We start from the raw sequence: 14,323 nt of genomic DNA, 5'->3' as shown, positions 1-14,323 counted from the left end.
AATGCGAAGTAGGAGTTCGTGCCAATTTTGGTTTTATTGGCTCTGGGGACCTTGAGAGTCTCCAAGCAGCCGGAGTCTGTGGCCTTAAATAGGCCCATCTCCCTAAGTGGTTGGAGCCGTGCCTGGGTGACAGCTGAACCCTGAGAAGCTCGGTCAGAGAATCAGTGTGTCCCCAAGTGAGAGATGCTGAGGTGTATATCCACTGAACTAGCAGCGGGGAACGAATCTCTCTCTCAAGGGTGGAATTATAGAAGGAACTATGTTGAAGTCAACGTTCCCCGTGGATATACAAAATGCATCATCCCTTCACCTGAATGGCCTCCAAGTCAAATCCCTAAGCAAACAACAAATTCCTATGATTACTCCAACGAGGGCTGGCCCCACGCAGGCCGCCAAACGGAGTGATGTTGGTGTCCCACCCCTCCAGGGCCCTTTCTGCTGCCATTCCGAGATTCTGGCTGCTTCTCTCCACCCTCCCTCGTAATCAGAATTGCCTCTCAACAGATGAGGTGCAGAAGCCCAATCTCAAAGAGGGCAGGTGGCTGTAAAGTTTTACTAGGAGGCCAAAATATTAATAGGGGAAGATGTCTCCAGTGTTGGGATTTCAGGGTTTGGTCCCAGGCCAGGGAAGACATCTTTTGTAGGAGAAGAAGTTGGACACCTCATGTCACCAACTCCTTCCCAGACACTCCCCAGCCCCCCACCCAGGCCTGCTTCACCAAGGCCCTGGACAAGGACGGAGAGGGGCGCCAATGGGACTATGTCCCTGACTTACAACATTTGAGTCCAAGTGATAGACTAGTTTCATTCTACCAAAGTATGATTTTCCAAGTGAATAAAGAAATTGGAACTAAACCATTCTAGGTCCTGAGCAGTATTCCATAGTGCCAAATTTTTTAAGGTGACTTTCAAAAAAAATCCAAAACGCCCTGACATGTGGTTCTCATTTTCTCACACTGGTACAATTACGTAACTGTTACGACAACAGCGGACAGGTTCACTGATCTTTTTTTGAACCCCCTCACAATACTGATAATATTTTAGAAGCACTGTGAAGTTTTCATCTTCACCGCAGATCCAGTGCTTCCTGACCTCCTCAGCTGCTAGAATTCATGTCTTCACTTTTCGAAAGGCTAGTCCATGTTAATATGCGCTAAATGCAAGGCGTTTTATTACCAAAAACTCAACGTCTGAATGTGTTATGAATCAATGTCACCAAAATATATGCTCTCAAAGAATTCAGACAGAAAAAGGAAAGCGGTAGCATTCTATCTATTTTTTATGGAAAATTACCTCAAGAGAGAGTTTTCACACAATTTCTCCAACACAATTTCTCCAGGATCTTTTAAAGGGGAACTTTTATGCCCATAATCTATCTCTTCTTTGAAATTAGGTCACTGATAACAGCACAGAATAGATCCACTTCATTTCCTGGGTGAATAATATCAAATTTCCAAATTCTAAATCCTCAGAAAACACAGACGCATACTAGAAAACTAAACTGCTTCAGAGAATTCTTCCTGGTGAAAAAAATAATATTCTGTGTTACAGTCACTTTCACCTAGGGATTTAGAAGGCATATGTCTGAGACACTTGGTACATACATGTCAATTTAGAGTAATTTGAAAATTCAACTTGCAAACTGTGACAATGTCCTTCCAATTGTAGAGAGCTAAACCTGTAATTCCTTGTTTGTGTGTAGCTGGATAATGCATTCGGCACTTCTTTGCTAGTGCCGAATGTCTGCATGGCTCGACATCTGTGACTCGCTGGTCGAAATGTGGGTCTGACTGAGAAAGGTTAAAATGTTTAATCCATCTCAGAGATGTTATAATCTGCTATAGATATTCCTCACTGAAAGTTTTGAGAATCCAGTACAGTGATTTAACTCCCACAAGCGTCTAAATAGTTCTCTCTGTACACGCTTATCAAAGACTCAGGCCACCTAATTAAAATAGGTGAGTGAGAACAGAAATGCGAAGAGTAAAATGAACAGTGTGCATCTCCTGTAGCCTGGCAGAGCCGCGAGGACCTCCCTCTTACGCACGTCCATTTGTCCCGTTGCAGGTTCCAGGCCCTGTATAACTACACTCCTCGGAACGAAGATGAACTGGAGCTCAGAGAGAGCGACGTCATCGACGTGATGGAAAAATGTGATGACGGGTGGTTTGTGGGTACGTGGGTGTCTCCTCCTAGAAACACTCGGCCACTTGAAATGTGTTTGTGTTCGCTCCCTTGCGTGGCCTGATGTGACAATCGAGCTCTCTTTGATTTCATAATGTCTTCGCTCTTTCAGACTTTGACACGCACTCCGTGACCCCCAGGCCATTGCATTTTTAATGTAGTTCGGTGTTGACCGCTTTGGGTAGATGGGATTTGCTGCCAGCTTTCTTTGCCACTCACCTGGGAGAAGAAAATTTCCTTCAATGGCGCCAACCAGGAAAGGCTGAGATCTAAGAACACCTACAAAAATGCTCCCTAGATAAGAAATACTAACACTCTGGCCCACGGAGAATGCTAGTTGTCAACAGTGAGGGTCCGTTTGAGAGAATGGGGTCCAGCAAACAGCTCACCCACTCACCAGGTCTGCTGCAGGCGCCCTTCAAGCCTGGGGACTCACCCTACTGTAATTCATGGTAGAAGTGGACAGACATTCCCTTCCGCCCACTGCAAGGCTAGGAGTGGTCTGGGGAACAGTTAGAGATGAGAGTCTCGCACAGCAGGGCACAGGGGAAAGAGCACAGGAGGCTGGAGGAGACAGCGGATGAGGGAATGAGGAGCTGACTCTGCAGCCAGGCAATCAGTAAGGGAATAGTAAAAGGACCACAGCCACGATGCAGCCACAAGCCTCCACCTCTATGTCTGTTAACTCGCGGCCAAAATGAGACGTGGAGCTGTGACGACGCTATTCACTCTGATTTGAGCTGGAAATCCCGAGGATGAAGTCAGTGCACCAGCGGTTACAAAAAGTTTCAAAAGAATTATGTTCTTTGAAAGGAAAGGCGATCACATTGATGGCCCCTTGTGCTTATGGTTTCGCTCAAATTAGAAGTCATGCCCGATGACAGAGTCCCGGTCCCCCTCCACAAACGGTGGTTTATCTTTTTTTCCTTTAGTGACTTTGCAAGTTGCTTGAATTTTCTATATTGTAATAATAACTCTGGCAGTGCTATTTGTAAATGAACCGTGGGGCATTCGGCATGAACTTCTGTGAGACAATAAAACAACAGTGACCGTGTGCCCTGATGCCTCCACATGACACCTGTGTCGAGATGCAAGACACAAGACATCCAAGACATCGGGGCACACTTAAAAATCCACCTTCCCAGCAGGACGCGCTCTCCCCAGGCTGAGAGGCTGAGCTCTTGGGTTCAGCCGGGCGTGATGGAGGCAGAGCCTTTAACCCTAAAACACTACAAAGGCCACCAGCAGCACAGAAAAAAACGGCTGACTTGGTCTTCCTAGTGCCCGGCAGGGTTTGCCCCTTCAGTGGAGTCTTGGACGGGAAGACTTCTCCAGCCCATGTATATGGACTTATATTTCCTTTACTGCTTCTGTTCGCAGGAACCTCGAGAAGAACCAAATTCTTTGGTACCTTCCCTGGGAACTATGTCAAGAGGCTGTGAGCCGCCCTCCCTCCTACCGAAGCTATGGTTCAGCACCACATCTGCATAACCTGCCCTCCAAGGTCCCCGCAGGCCTCCTGCTGTTATGCCTTACGGTTTCCAATAGAAGTCACCTGCCATCACCATCCCCACCCACCACCCAACCACCAGCAACGTAACTGCCAGAGCTGAGCCGTGGGGAGACTGGCAGGCTGGTTCCGTGTGAAAGTGCATTATTCCTGCTTTTTGCTCTGAACTGACTGGTCTGTGTGATGGGATCAGAAAGAAAAGTGTTACACTTGAAAAGGGTTAACTGTCCGAGGCAAAGGATGAGAGCGTCTTGAGGAAGCTCCCTGGCCCACGTCAGAGTACGTCCCTCCCGTCAGGTGGCCCGAAGACAGTCTATTACTTAATACCACGGTGTGCATTTTCACACTCTTAGCTTGGCAGTGTATTTTTCTTTTCACGAGTTTGCCTAGTGTCCTCGTTTACACGACATGACAACTGTACTTCAGCTATTGTTTGCCTGCACTTCGATGTTGTAATATGCACAGTGATTACAAAACCTAAAGCAAGGGTAGGAAAGTTCATTCGGATGAGTGAGATGTTTGTTGATTGAATGTGAGTGTTCAATAGCAGTCTCTCCCTGCGATTCTTTTGTACTTTTTAGAAGTGCAAACAGTAAGTGAATAAGAGCTCTTGGTAGTAATCATGGGAATATAAGAGGTTTAGCTAGACTACAAAAAAAAATATTGTGTTGTAAAGTTGCATTGCTATTTTATATTAAAATGTAATAATCAGCATCATGAACAATGAGCTCTTAGTGTTTTATTTATCAGATAAAATTGAAATAAAAGCAGTGTTAGTGAGAGGTGCAAAAAGTTACTCTAACATAGACACTTGTAAGCAATATTCATAGGTAAGATTTCACTGTGTGTGCACACACACATTTGCGATTGTATGAGTACAGACAATCCATGTGATATGTCGTACAGTTTATGGAAATGTAAAAGAATCCCACACTTTATTTTATAGTAATAGAGTACTTTAGAAGCATCACAGGTATTAGGGCTGGTTTTAGCAAGGGTTATGATCAATACAATTATTTTTACTATGATAATTATTTTTCTTCTATGGAACTCAGAATCCTGGCTACATTTGGGGACAGGAATATGTTGAGCCTGATTTTCCTGGTGTGTGTAAAATATATCCTTGGAATTCATTAGGCACTTTCAAGAGGCAATGTTAAACCCTCCAGGTTGTGTTTTCTGCCCTGAAGCAGAAATTGACAAAATGATACTGGGACTTGAAGGCTTTGACACAGTTTACAGTGCCTGAAAATCGCACACCCTGAGAACTAGCTTTGTATTTCTTATGACTTTGCATAAGAACTATTCATATTTGGATCTTGAGCACCTTATAGATAAAACTTTTTATGATGTTCTGTGGACAGTGGCGGATCTTTTCACAACGTGCGTAGACTCTACAATTTTGTACATATGTTTGCCCTTTGTTTTTGTACAGACTATTTAGTTGTTGAGAAAACAAGGGAATTTCCTAATTCGGTCTTCATCCTTCCCTTCAACTGAGCTAAAGGCTGTCTTTTACCAATCCCACAGACGATAAGCACGCCTTGATACTGTGATTCTGTAAGACAGCATTCATGCAAAAGTTCATGAACTTAAAAGATCTTAGCAGCCAAACTGCAATGGACATAAATACCCAGTACCAAGGAATTTCAGTAGGAAAAAGGTAAAGAAACATCTCTGAGTAGCCTACCTTGAATACTGTCAAGTTCACAACCAGCTTTATATTTTAAAGGCCTTTGGTTTGAGATGAGGTCGGCTGCATGCAGCTTTGCTGATAAATGAGTAACTACCCTCCATGCCATTTATGGGAAAAGACTTCAATATCTGTTGCCTGTCATATTTAAGAAAAATTACTGTTTCTACTCTCTGTATCTGATTTTAAAAGGAAAAATATTCACACCTGGTTTTCAGGTAATTGACTTTGAATTCTTACAAGCAAAGGTCATTGTGTTTTTCTTGAATAGACATCTAATAAATTTTGCTTGGAAGTATACTTCAGTCTTCCTTCTTGGCATGACAAAGTGTGTGTTTTACCCCAATTTGTTAGAAAAACTAAGAGAAAATGCATTTTCCCTGTGTTCTCTAGACATACCAATGGAGGGTAAAAAAATGGATCTGCATCAGCTCAGAGAGGAAGTATTTGTTAAACCCACCACCAAAACTCACTTGCTAAATATACTCTGGCTAAAAACTGCTCTTCAGCTAAAACAACACATTCAACTATTTCTGTCTCATAAATAGCTTCATTTTCCCCAAGGAGAAGTTAATGACAAGAAAGTGTAAGCACTTTCCCAATTCAACTATCTTAAAACTTAAAATCCTTGCCCTACAAAGCCGTATGACCACTGGAATGTTAGACTCATGTGACACCCACGAGCTTTCAATAAACTTCCAATTATGGGCGGCAGTTGGGCATCATTGCTCTTTCTCTTACACAGAGGGTGTAGCTTGCCAGCTCTCCCTGTCCCCTTGCTACCACGTCTGGGTCCCTAATGGCCCTATGCGTGTCAACTCTCTTCCACATCTGTTGGGCGCATGTTCAGAAACACGTGTATTCCTGGGTTGGCAATCCAGTTCTCAAAGATGTCTTGTCACGTTGCTTAACTTCAATACTCTCCCTCATCTTCTCTATTCCACTGGAAAATTTCCACTGCATAGTAGTTCTCTGCTTTTACTGGTATACACAAATATTAGTACTTTCTATGTGTGAAGACTATACCTATTCTCTTGCTCCTTTTTTTATCCGAGCACTGCTAAGTAATTTAGCATATCTACATTTTTGTCCCAAACTTTCAGAGAAAAAAAAATCTTTTGTTTTCACTTTTCAATTCAATTTTTTATTTACTTATATTTAGATACTTGGTTTTTGTATTATAAAGGAATTCTAGTACTTATTTTTTAACATATTATGGCATGAGACATTTTATGTAACAAAGAATTATCAAACACAAGAACAGATGCAAGGTATCTCAGGTGCTACACATTTATAATGCGCATCCTTATTTTTCCCTCAAAATTTTGGGCAAAAAGTGCACGTTGTACATGGCCAAATACATAACTACGTAAATCCGAATGGGATAAACCATGAGGTACATGTTTGTGCGTTCGGGGACTGCCTCCCATTTCTCTCTTCACTGACTCTGTTGTGAAATACGCTGCACTCTACAAATGAAACTCTGGGGTTTTGAAAACACGTGCATCAAAATCTAGATCGTCTTGTCCCACCTGAGACTGAATCACCCGCACGTCTCCGTACAATCCACCGAGGCACTGCTGCAGCACAGTCCCAGCCCTGCGCACAAGAAGCCTATGCCAGTGTGGCAATGCGCCCTCACTCGCTGGGCCATCGGGCGCTGCTGTGGGGCCAGGACAGCGGCTGCCACCATGACCCTCATGCCCTGTTCCCCATGGGCCATGCCAAGGTGCTGGGCAGAATACTGAATTATTCGGTTTTTGGCTTCAGAATTGATGCTTAGTCACCTATTTTACTTGGTCTTATGCTGATGCATGCCCTTCATGACACACCGAAAATAACTGAATTCACCTCATCCATGTCACTGGAGACCATCTGGGGAGGTGGGGTGGGGTCCACTGTTGGGAACACAATAGAACACGGCCAATAAATCACTCTCACTATTCATCAGCTTCTGCTTCTCCCACCTGTGCACAAATTGGCCATGCAGGTCAGAAAAGTGTCACCAGGAAGGGACCCTCTGATATTTTATGTGCCAAGCTTTACTCCTTCCCCTTGCTATGTCCTCACTAAAAGCAGGCATGTCCACTTCCTAACGAATGGACAGCAGAAAGACCCTGTCCGGGCAGGCACCGGTCTCATTCACTGCTCAATCTCTCTCTGCCCAGGTGGTCAGTTTATGAGGTCTGATAACTTCTTCCTATTGTTTTCCAGATTTCTGCCACAAACAGAGATATTCTTTAGTCATTTGATCACTTAGACTATGCACTCTGTCGGCTTCCAAGAGCCCCTTTATTTAAAGATTGAATCATCTTCCTTTCCAGGTTGAAGGCCTCCAGCCATTCTTTGTGTATCGGTCATGATGCCAGTTACTCGCTCATCACTGGGTCAGGGCACAAGCAGGTTGGCGTTACTAATGAACAGGGTGTAGCAGGAGTTGGCCAGCTATGGCCCGTGGACCACCGTCAGCCTGCCACCTGTCTGCTCACGGCCTGCGAGTTCAGAATGGCTCCTACAGAAGACCACCGGCATGCGCTGGATGACAGGGAACATGAACTTTGAATCCCAATTAAGTGAAATGTTGTCTCCCCAGGGGAAAAAAAAACAATACCTTTCCTTTCACTGATAGATCTATCCATAGTAGAAAAACTTTACCCTATTACTATTACATTTCGAGAGTCATCAATGAATTGGTGAAATTTGGTTTTTGTTATGGAAGCATGTACATAATATCCGCACTTTTGCCTCCTGGCCCATGAAACCTAAAATACTATCTCATACAGATTTACCAGGTGTCCCTTTAGGCAAAAAGCCTGTGAACCCCTGGGTCTGTGTTCATGGTTAGCAACTGGCCTGGAAACTCACTAGGGGGGAAGAGATGTTGAAATTCTGCTATACACCAGGCTGTTATTTTACATGCATTCCTTGTCTTTATCCTCACAAAAAAATGGAAAAGGAAATCTGCTTTGTGCCCGAGTTAGAGGTGAGAAAGTGAGTCTCTGAGGTTATCACGAAACAGGTCACGGGCGCTGGGTTCAGAACCTGGTGTGTCCACCTCCTACACCTGCACTTTTGTTCCAAACCACGGTGCCCACCACACACTGATGAAGCTGCACTCCCAGTTCAGCGTTTACTTCCATCTGCCTCCTTCCTCCCCACCAACTCCGCCACCATGAGCAGCCACGCACCCACAGCAGCGCCTTGCCGTGCACAGGAGGGCAAGGGGTGCTCATACGCCCAACCCGGTAAAACAGTGTCGCCCCAGGGAAAGCTAACTTTGGTTTTTAAAAGTATACAGTGACCCATGAAGATAACATTTCGTGATTGACCTGTTTTCACTAAGCCTGTTGGTGAGCTGTGATTCACCAAGGCTCTAGAGGCTGTTGGCGGTGAGTCAGCTCAGCAGCTGGTGGTGGCTTTGCAAAGTGCTTGGTAACTCGGGGTCCCTGCGAGGCAGGCAAGCCCAGGGTGCTCTAGGAACACGGTGTGCCTGCTGGATGGCGTTTCAACCTACAAAGCCCCAGGACATAGATACTAGCCATTCCCTGCTGGGTGACTCACTAAGAGAGCCTTAGCTCACCGCTAAATTCAGCCCCTCCGTAGCTCAGGAAAGTTCCATCTGAGCTCATGCACATACCTATATCTTGACCCCAAAACCTTTCAGTGCAAGACAGACCTCTGCCTAGTAAATCTTCACCTGTTCCTTTGGGGTTTCTTGTTTCATCCATTTCCCGAAAATATGACGGGTGACTCAGGAGCCCCAAGGTTTTCCAAAAATAAGTGCCATTTCAAATAAACTATTTAAATAAATTACCATTAACAACACCAGGGGGTGGGTGTCAGATCTTGCACTGCTATCACAGAAAGCTTGAGGATGACTTTTTAAAGTATTTTTTTAAGTACACAAGCAACAGACTGTAGGAAAAATTAGAAACTATAGAATCACTAAGAGTCCCATTTTTTAGAGTAAAAATTATAATTTGGCACATCTCCTTCCAGAGTATTTTTCTGCATGTGCATAGACATGTGTGTGCAAGTAACATGCAGGCAAGAGTGGGCCCACACTGAACAGATATTTTATGACCTACACTTAATATTTATAACCCGTAGACAGAACATTTGATATTTTGCTCCCCAGCCTATGTCATCAGTTTGGCACAAATAAACTCTTATAAAAATTCTCAAAGAAATAAATAGTGACTAAATCACATTTTCAAGTCAAGCTGACCTTATCAAGGTTTAGAAAAACAATAAGGAAAAGTCAAAGTCAACCACAAGACCCATGGAAATGCAATTAATTCAAAACCAAGAGACAAAAATCACAGGATTACCATTAATAATGTTGCACTCGGAGGAACTGGTGGAGGAAAGAAAGAAAAGGCCGAAATCCTATTTATTATCTCTGCAGCATATGCTATCACATACGGTAGGCGTTTTTCCCACTAAGCAGTGGCCGACAGAAGAGACATGTTAAGCTGAGAACTATGTGAACCACAGAGCTATTGGGTTCAGCATCCGAGCTATCCTGGGGGTTGGCAATGTGTACAATCCAAACTAACAGAACAGGATAACTGTTGGGTGGTCCAGCTCATGCCCTTTACCCCTCTCCCCTGCACACGCACACACACCCACAGAGCTACCCCAACAGAATATACTAGTGATGTAAGAAAAAATTCAATCCTGTAAGAAGAAAATTCAATAGCCAAGGTCTGGAAAGAGCCCATGTGTCCATCAGTAGGTGAGTGGATAAAAACGCTGTAGTACATTTACTCAATGGAATACTTACTATACAGCTATGGAGAAAGGGGAGACTCTTACCCTTTGTGACAGCATGAACAGACCTGGAGAACATTATGCTAAGTGAAATGAGTCCATCAGAGGAAGACAAATACCAGATGATCTCCCTCATATGTGGAATTTAATGAACAAAATACAACCAGAAGCATGGACCCATGCAACGCACTGACAGATCTCAAAGGGGAGAGAAGTAGGGGGACTGGAAGAGATTAGCCAAAGAACATATATGCAAATATATGCATATATGCAAAGATCATGGACACAAACAACAATGTGGTGAAGGCCAGAGTTGTGGGGCTCAGTGGAAGGAGGAAGAGGGATGGAAAATGGGAGACATCTGTAATAGTGTCAACAATAAAATTTTTTTTAAATCCTAGGTCCCAGGGAATAAAAACTTTAGCAAGATCTTCTTGCTCATTGTTAATTACACCCCAACTTTCACAGATACCCACCGCCCACCCACCTATGACAGAGGCTCTGAGACGGGAGTCCTGTCTCTGATCTTAACTGTCTCCATTGTCTCCATTGCCTGCACATTAATCAGAGCGAGATGAACACCGCCAGGGAGTTTGGAAGGCTCAGTAATAAAATACTTTACAGAGCCTTAGGTCATTGGACAACACTTTGCAAAACCTTTAGAATATAAAGTAGGCATCGAAGCACCATCTCTTTTTGGCACATTTGCTGAACTTTTCTTGGTGGCTGAAGCTTTCTGCCTGGGTCTATGCATCCAAAGCTCATTATGTCTCACAGACTCCAGACGTTTCTGGATTATGTATTTTCTTCTGAACCCTCAGAACCCAAGGTCCCCAGGGTTTGCAAGGGCTGCTCCCCTGACAGCCACACCACTCACGAGAGGCGCAGCACATTCCTGAATTCTCACTGCATAAGGCAGCGGGGTGAGCGGAGGGGCAAAAGAGGAACAGCAAGGGATGCCGGGGTCTCCTCGGGTAACGCCCCGGGCCCTCAGACGTGAGATCTTAAGAGCGCTAGTCAGCACCTAGTCCCCAAGACAGACCGTTTGAGCTCCTTTTTTCACCATCTGTTGTCAATTGCTTGCTTTAGGAAGTCATCTCACATACACAATCAGAGGAGCCTTCAAAGAAAGTGTCAGCAAGCCCTGGCTGGTGTGGCTCAGTGGATTGAGCGGGAGCCTGTGAAGCAAAGGGTCACTGGTTTGATTCCCAGTCAGGGCACATGCCTGGGTTGCAGGCCAGGTCCCCAGTAGGGAGAGCATGAGAGGCAACCACACACTGATGTTTCTCTCCCTCTCTTCTTCCCTTCCCCTCTCCCTAAAAATAAATAAATAAAATATTTTTTAAAAAAAGAAAGTGTCAGCAATCTGCTGGTTACCCTCCAAAGGGGACAGAGGGTGGCAGCGAAACATTCAACCTACTGCACTGACCAGTGGGTGTGTGGTATATACCACACACACGTACAAATATACAGGGTGGGCAAAAGTAGGGTTACAGCTGTATGTGAAAGTTTATTCTTGTACTAGTATTTATTAAGTATTGTGTATTTTCCATACAAACGGTAAACCTACTCTTGCCCACCCCTAAGTGCACGTGCGTGTGTTTGTGCAGATCTTTATGGACAGTGTTCAAGTATGAAAAGGCAGAGAGTGAAAGCTAATAACATCAGAAGTTGTTCATTAATCATGAAATATCATTGTTCTCCCACAGAATGCAAGAACTGATGAGGTCACAGTGCGGCATAAGCTCAAGATGCACAGAAAATACTTATCCTGGAAAAATTTCCTTGGACAACATGATGAGGAATCAGTATATCATTTCCACACTCTGTATTCTTTCATCGTATCAAGTGAAGTTGGTCTCAAGATTGAATTGGCATAAATACTGACTTTACTAGGCCTATGATGCAATGCCAACCCATGTCGCCTTTTGGCTGCTGTTGCTCAGACACTGTCAGAGCCTATGTGTGAGCTAGGGCCCTGCTTTCTCCTGAAGATGAGCTTTGATACAAGGACTATGATACCAAGACCAAAATTCCACTCAACCTTTCCCTGCGAGGTATTCTGGCTTGAAGATTCCTGATGGGACACCACCAACATGTCCCCTGGGGGCTGAGACTCAGAGATGTTGGTGCGGCAAGGCAGGACTCCTTGTAAAAATTTCACTGAACTCACTTAAGTGACCCAAGATCAAGGAAGTATGTTTTTAATGAGAATATCTTCCGCTGATGCTCCTGTTCAAAGTAATCATTTGTTAGCTTCCCAGAGTTGCTGGCAGCATAGGTTTCTCCTTAAAACAACCAGCCCCTTTTTTCCCAAACCCCTGAGCAAAGAAAGATAGCTAATGGTTGAAGGAAATGAGTTGGAACTAGCAAACCGACCTTTCCCATAATCCCTGGGCAAAACCTGGGGACTATTTGTTCAAAGCATTTATAATGAGACCCCTAAAAATATCATCTTCCTTCCATCCTCACTCTCTTTCACTCCTTCCCTGTCCTTGTGGAGAAGTCTCACTGTGCGCACGAATTCTGAGCTGGTGCAAACCCGGACCTGCCATGCCCCCAGCAGCCCCCGGTATGTGGGGAGCACCTTCCATCCACTATCAGACCCCACAACCACAAGCTTAGCTGACATCTGCCTGTGGATTAGTGGGCCTGGTATGTCTTCCATGATCAAAGACAAATTGCTAGACAGCTGTATGAAAACCACAGCATACTTCTCAACACGGATCGTGCACAGATGAGATGGTCCATGTTCTAACCGGGTCGTGAATAATCTTCTTACCTCGGGAGACATTTCTCCCTGCAACAAAAGACTTAAGGCCACATCAAAGGGACACAGTGTATACTTCAGACCCAACTGTGTTTCAGCCCCCTTCCTGACCTTCTGTGGGTGCTGCTGCTGCTGTGATTATTTAAGAATCATTCTGGAATTCGGAGTTTACCAGGAAAAAAAAAGGCATAAAAGAGAGAATGTCTTGCTTTGCCAACACAAGTTGTATAAAACAATACAAAAAGCATATTTTTCAAATTCAGACTCATTTAGGTTTCGAAGGAAAGTGGCCTTGACCTGGTGACAACTTCAGTTAGCTTGTCGAAGGAGTACAATAAAAAAAAATCACGTTTATCTGAGGAGTAAATGCGATAGAATATATGAGCAGAATCTAACATGTAGTTGGCTAAATAAAGGCTAGTCCCTGCCCTTCTTTTCTTTCTGAAGAGACCATTTTGGCTGATTTTAAGTGACAGCAAACATTTGACTTTACTTATCAGAGACTCCTCAGGATGCACTGCCAAACTGTCTAGTCCAGGTGTTTAAAAAGGACAACCAGAATATAGCATTTAGAACTACATTCTAAATCAATGCGATTTTAAATGAAGACACTGTATTGTATAAATCAGGTATTGTCACTTTTCATAGTAAGCTACTCAGTACATACATAAGAAGATAAAAAATATGAACAGTGAAAGGACAGCAAACTCAGCTATTAACAACCACACCTAAAACAAAAGCAAACTAAGAGGACAGCTAGATCAGGAGCGGAACCACAGAAATGGAGATCACGTGGAGGGTTAGCAACAGGGGAGTGGGAGGAGGAGAAGGGGGCAGAAGGTACAGAAAATAGCATAGACAGTAGGTAGAAAATAGATAGGGGGGAGGGCAAGAGTAGTAGGGGAAATATAGAATCTAAAGAACTTGAGACATGTGGTCATAACCTAAAGGAGGGGAATGGTGGGGGAGGGGTTGTGCAGGGTGGAGGGGAGTGAAGGGGGGAAAGGGGACAACTATAATGGCATAATAAATAAAATATATTTTTAAAAAAGAAGGAAATGACCCAGAAACAGAGCTAGAAGCTAGAACTGGGGACAGAAACAGCAGAAAAATTGGATGGAGCTCTACTAACCGCCAGCTGCACCAAGGATCCCAACACAGGGCTCTCGTCCATGAGAGAGACCGCAGAAAACCCCAGCAGGACCGAGGGGTGGCAGAGACACAACCAGGGTACAAGTGTAGAGCCCAGTGTGAGTGAGCCCCGAATTCCACTCGTGACATCCGTGACATTGGGAAGTTACTAGAATGGCCAAGAGTCAGTATCTTTATTGGTAAAGTGAAGAAAATCAACTGAATCACCAAGATCCTTCTATTTCCGAACTGCCCATGAAAT

At 44.2% G+C, this 14,323-nt stretch overlaps 1 protein-coding gene across 16 annotated transcripts in view; it reads left to right on the top strand.

The window, feature by feature from the left end:
• The window catches only part of SORBS2 (sorbin and SH3 domain containing 2), a 184,609-nt gene extending 178,922 nt beyond the window's left edge, over window positions 1-5,687 (top strand). For all 16 annotated transcript variants that reach the window (XM_037055213.1, XM_037055195.1, XM_037055196.1 and 13 more), the window contains 2 exons: window positions 2,068-2,174; window positions 3,565-5,687. In XM_037055213.1, coding sequence (XP_036911108.1) covers window positions 2,068-2,174; window positions 3,565-3,626 — 169 coding nt within the window. In that variant the 3' untranslated portion in view covers window positions 3,627-5,687. The remainder of the gene's footprint in view (window positions 1-2,067; window positions 2,175-3,564) is intronic.
• The last annotated feature ends 8,636 nt before the right edge of the window (window positions 5,688-14,323 follow it).

This window comes from Sturnira hondurensis, unplaced genomic scaffold, assembly GCF_014824575.4.
Source record: "Sturnira hondurensis isolate 20B ecotype Veracruz unplaced genomic scaffold, ASM1482457v3 Scaffold0008640, whole genome shotgun sequence".
Taxonomy (NCBI): Eukaryota; Metazoa; Chordata; class Mammalia; order Chiroptera; family Phyllostomidae; genus Sturnira; species Sturnira hondurensis.
This window is presented reverse-complemented; position numbering and strand designations above follow the sequence as displayed.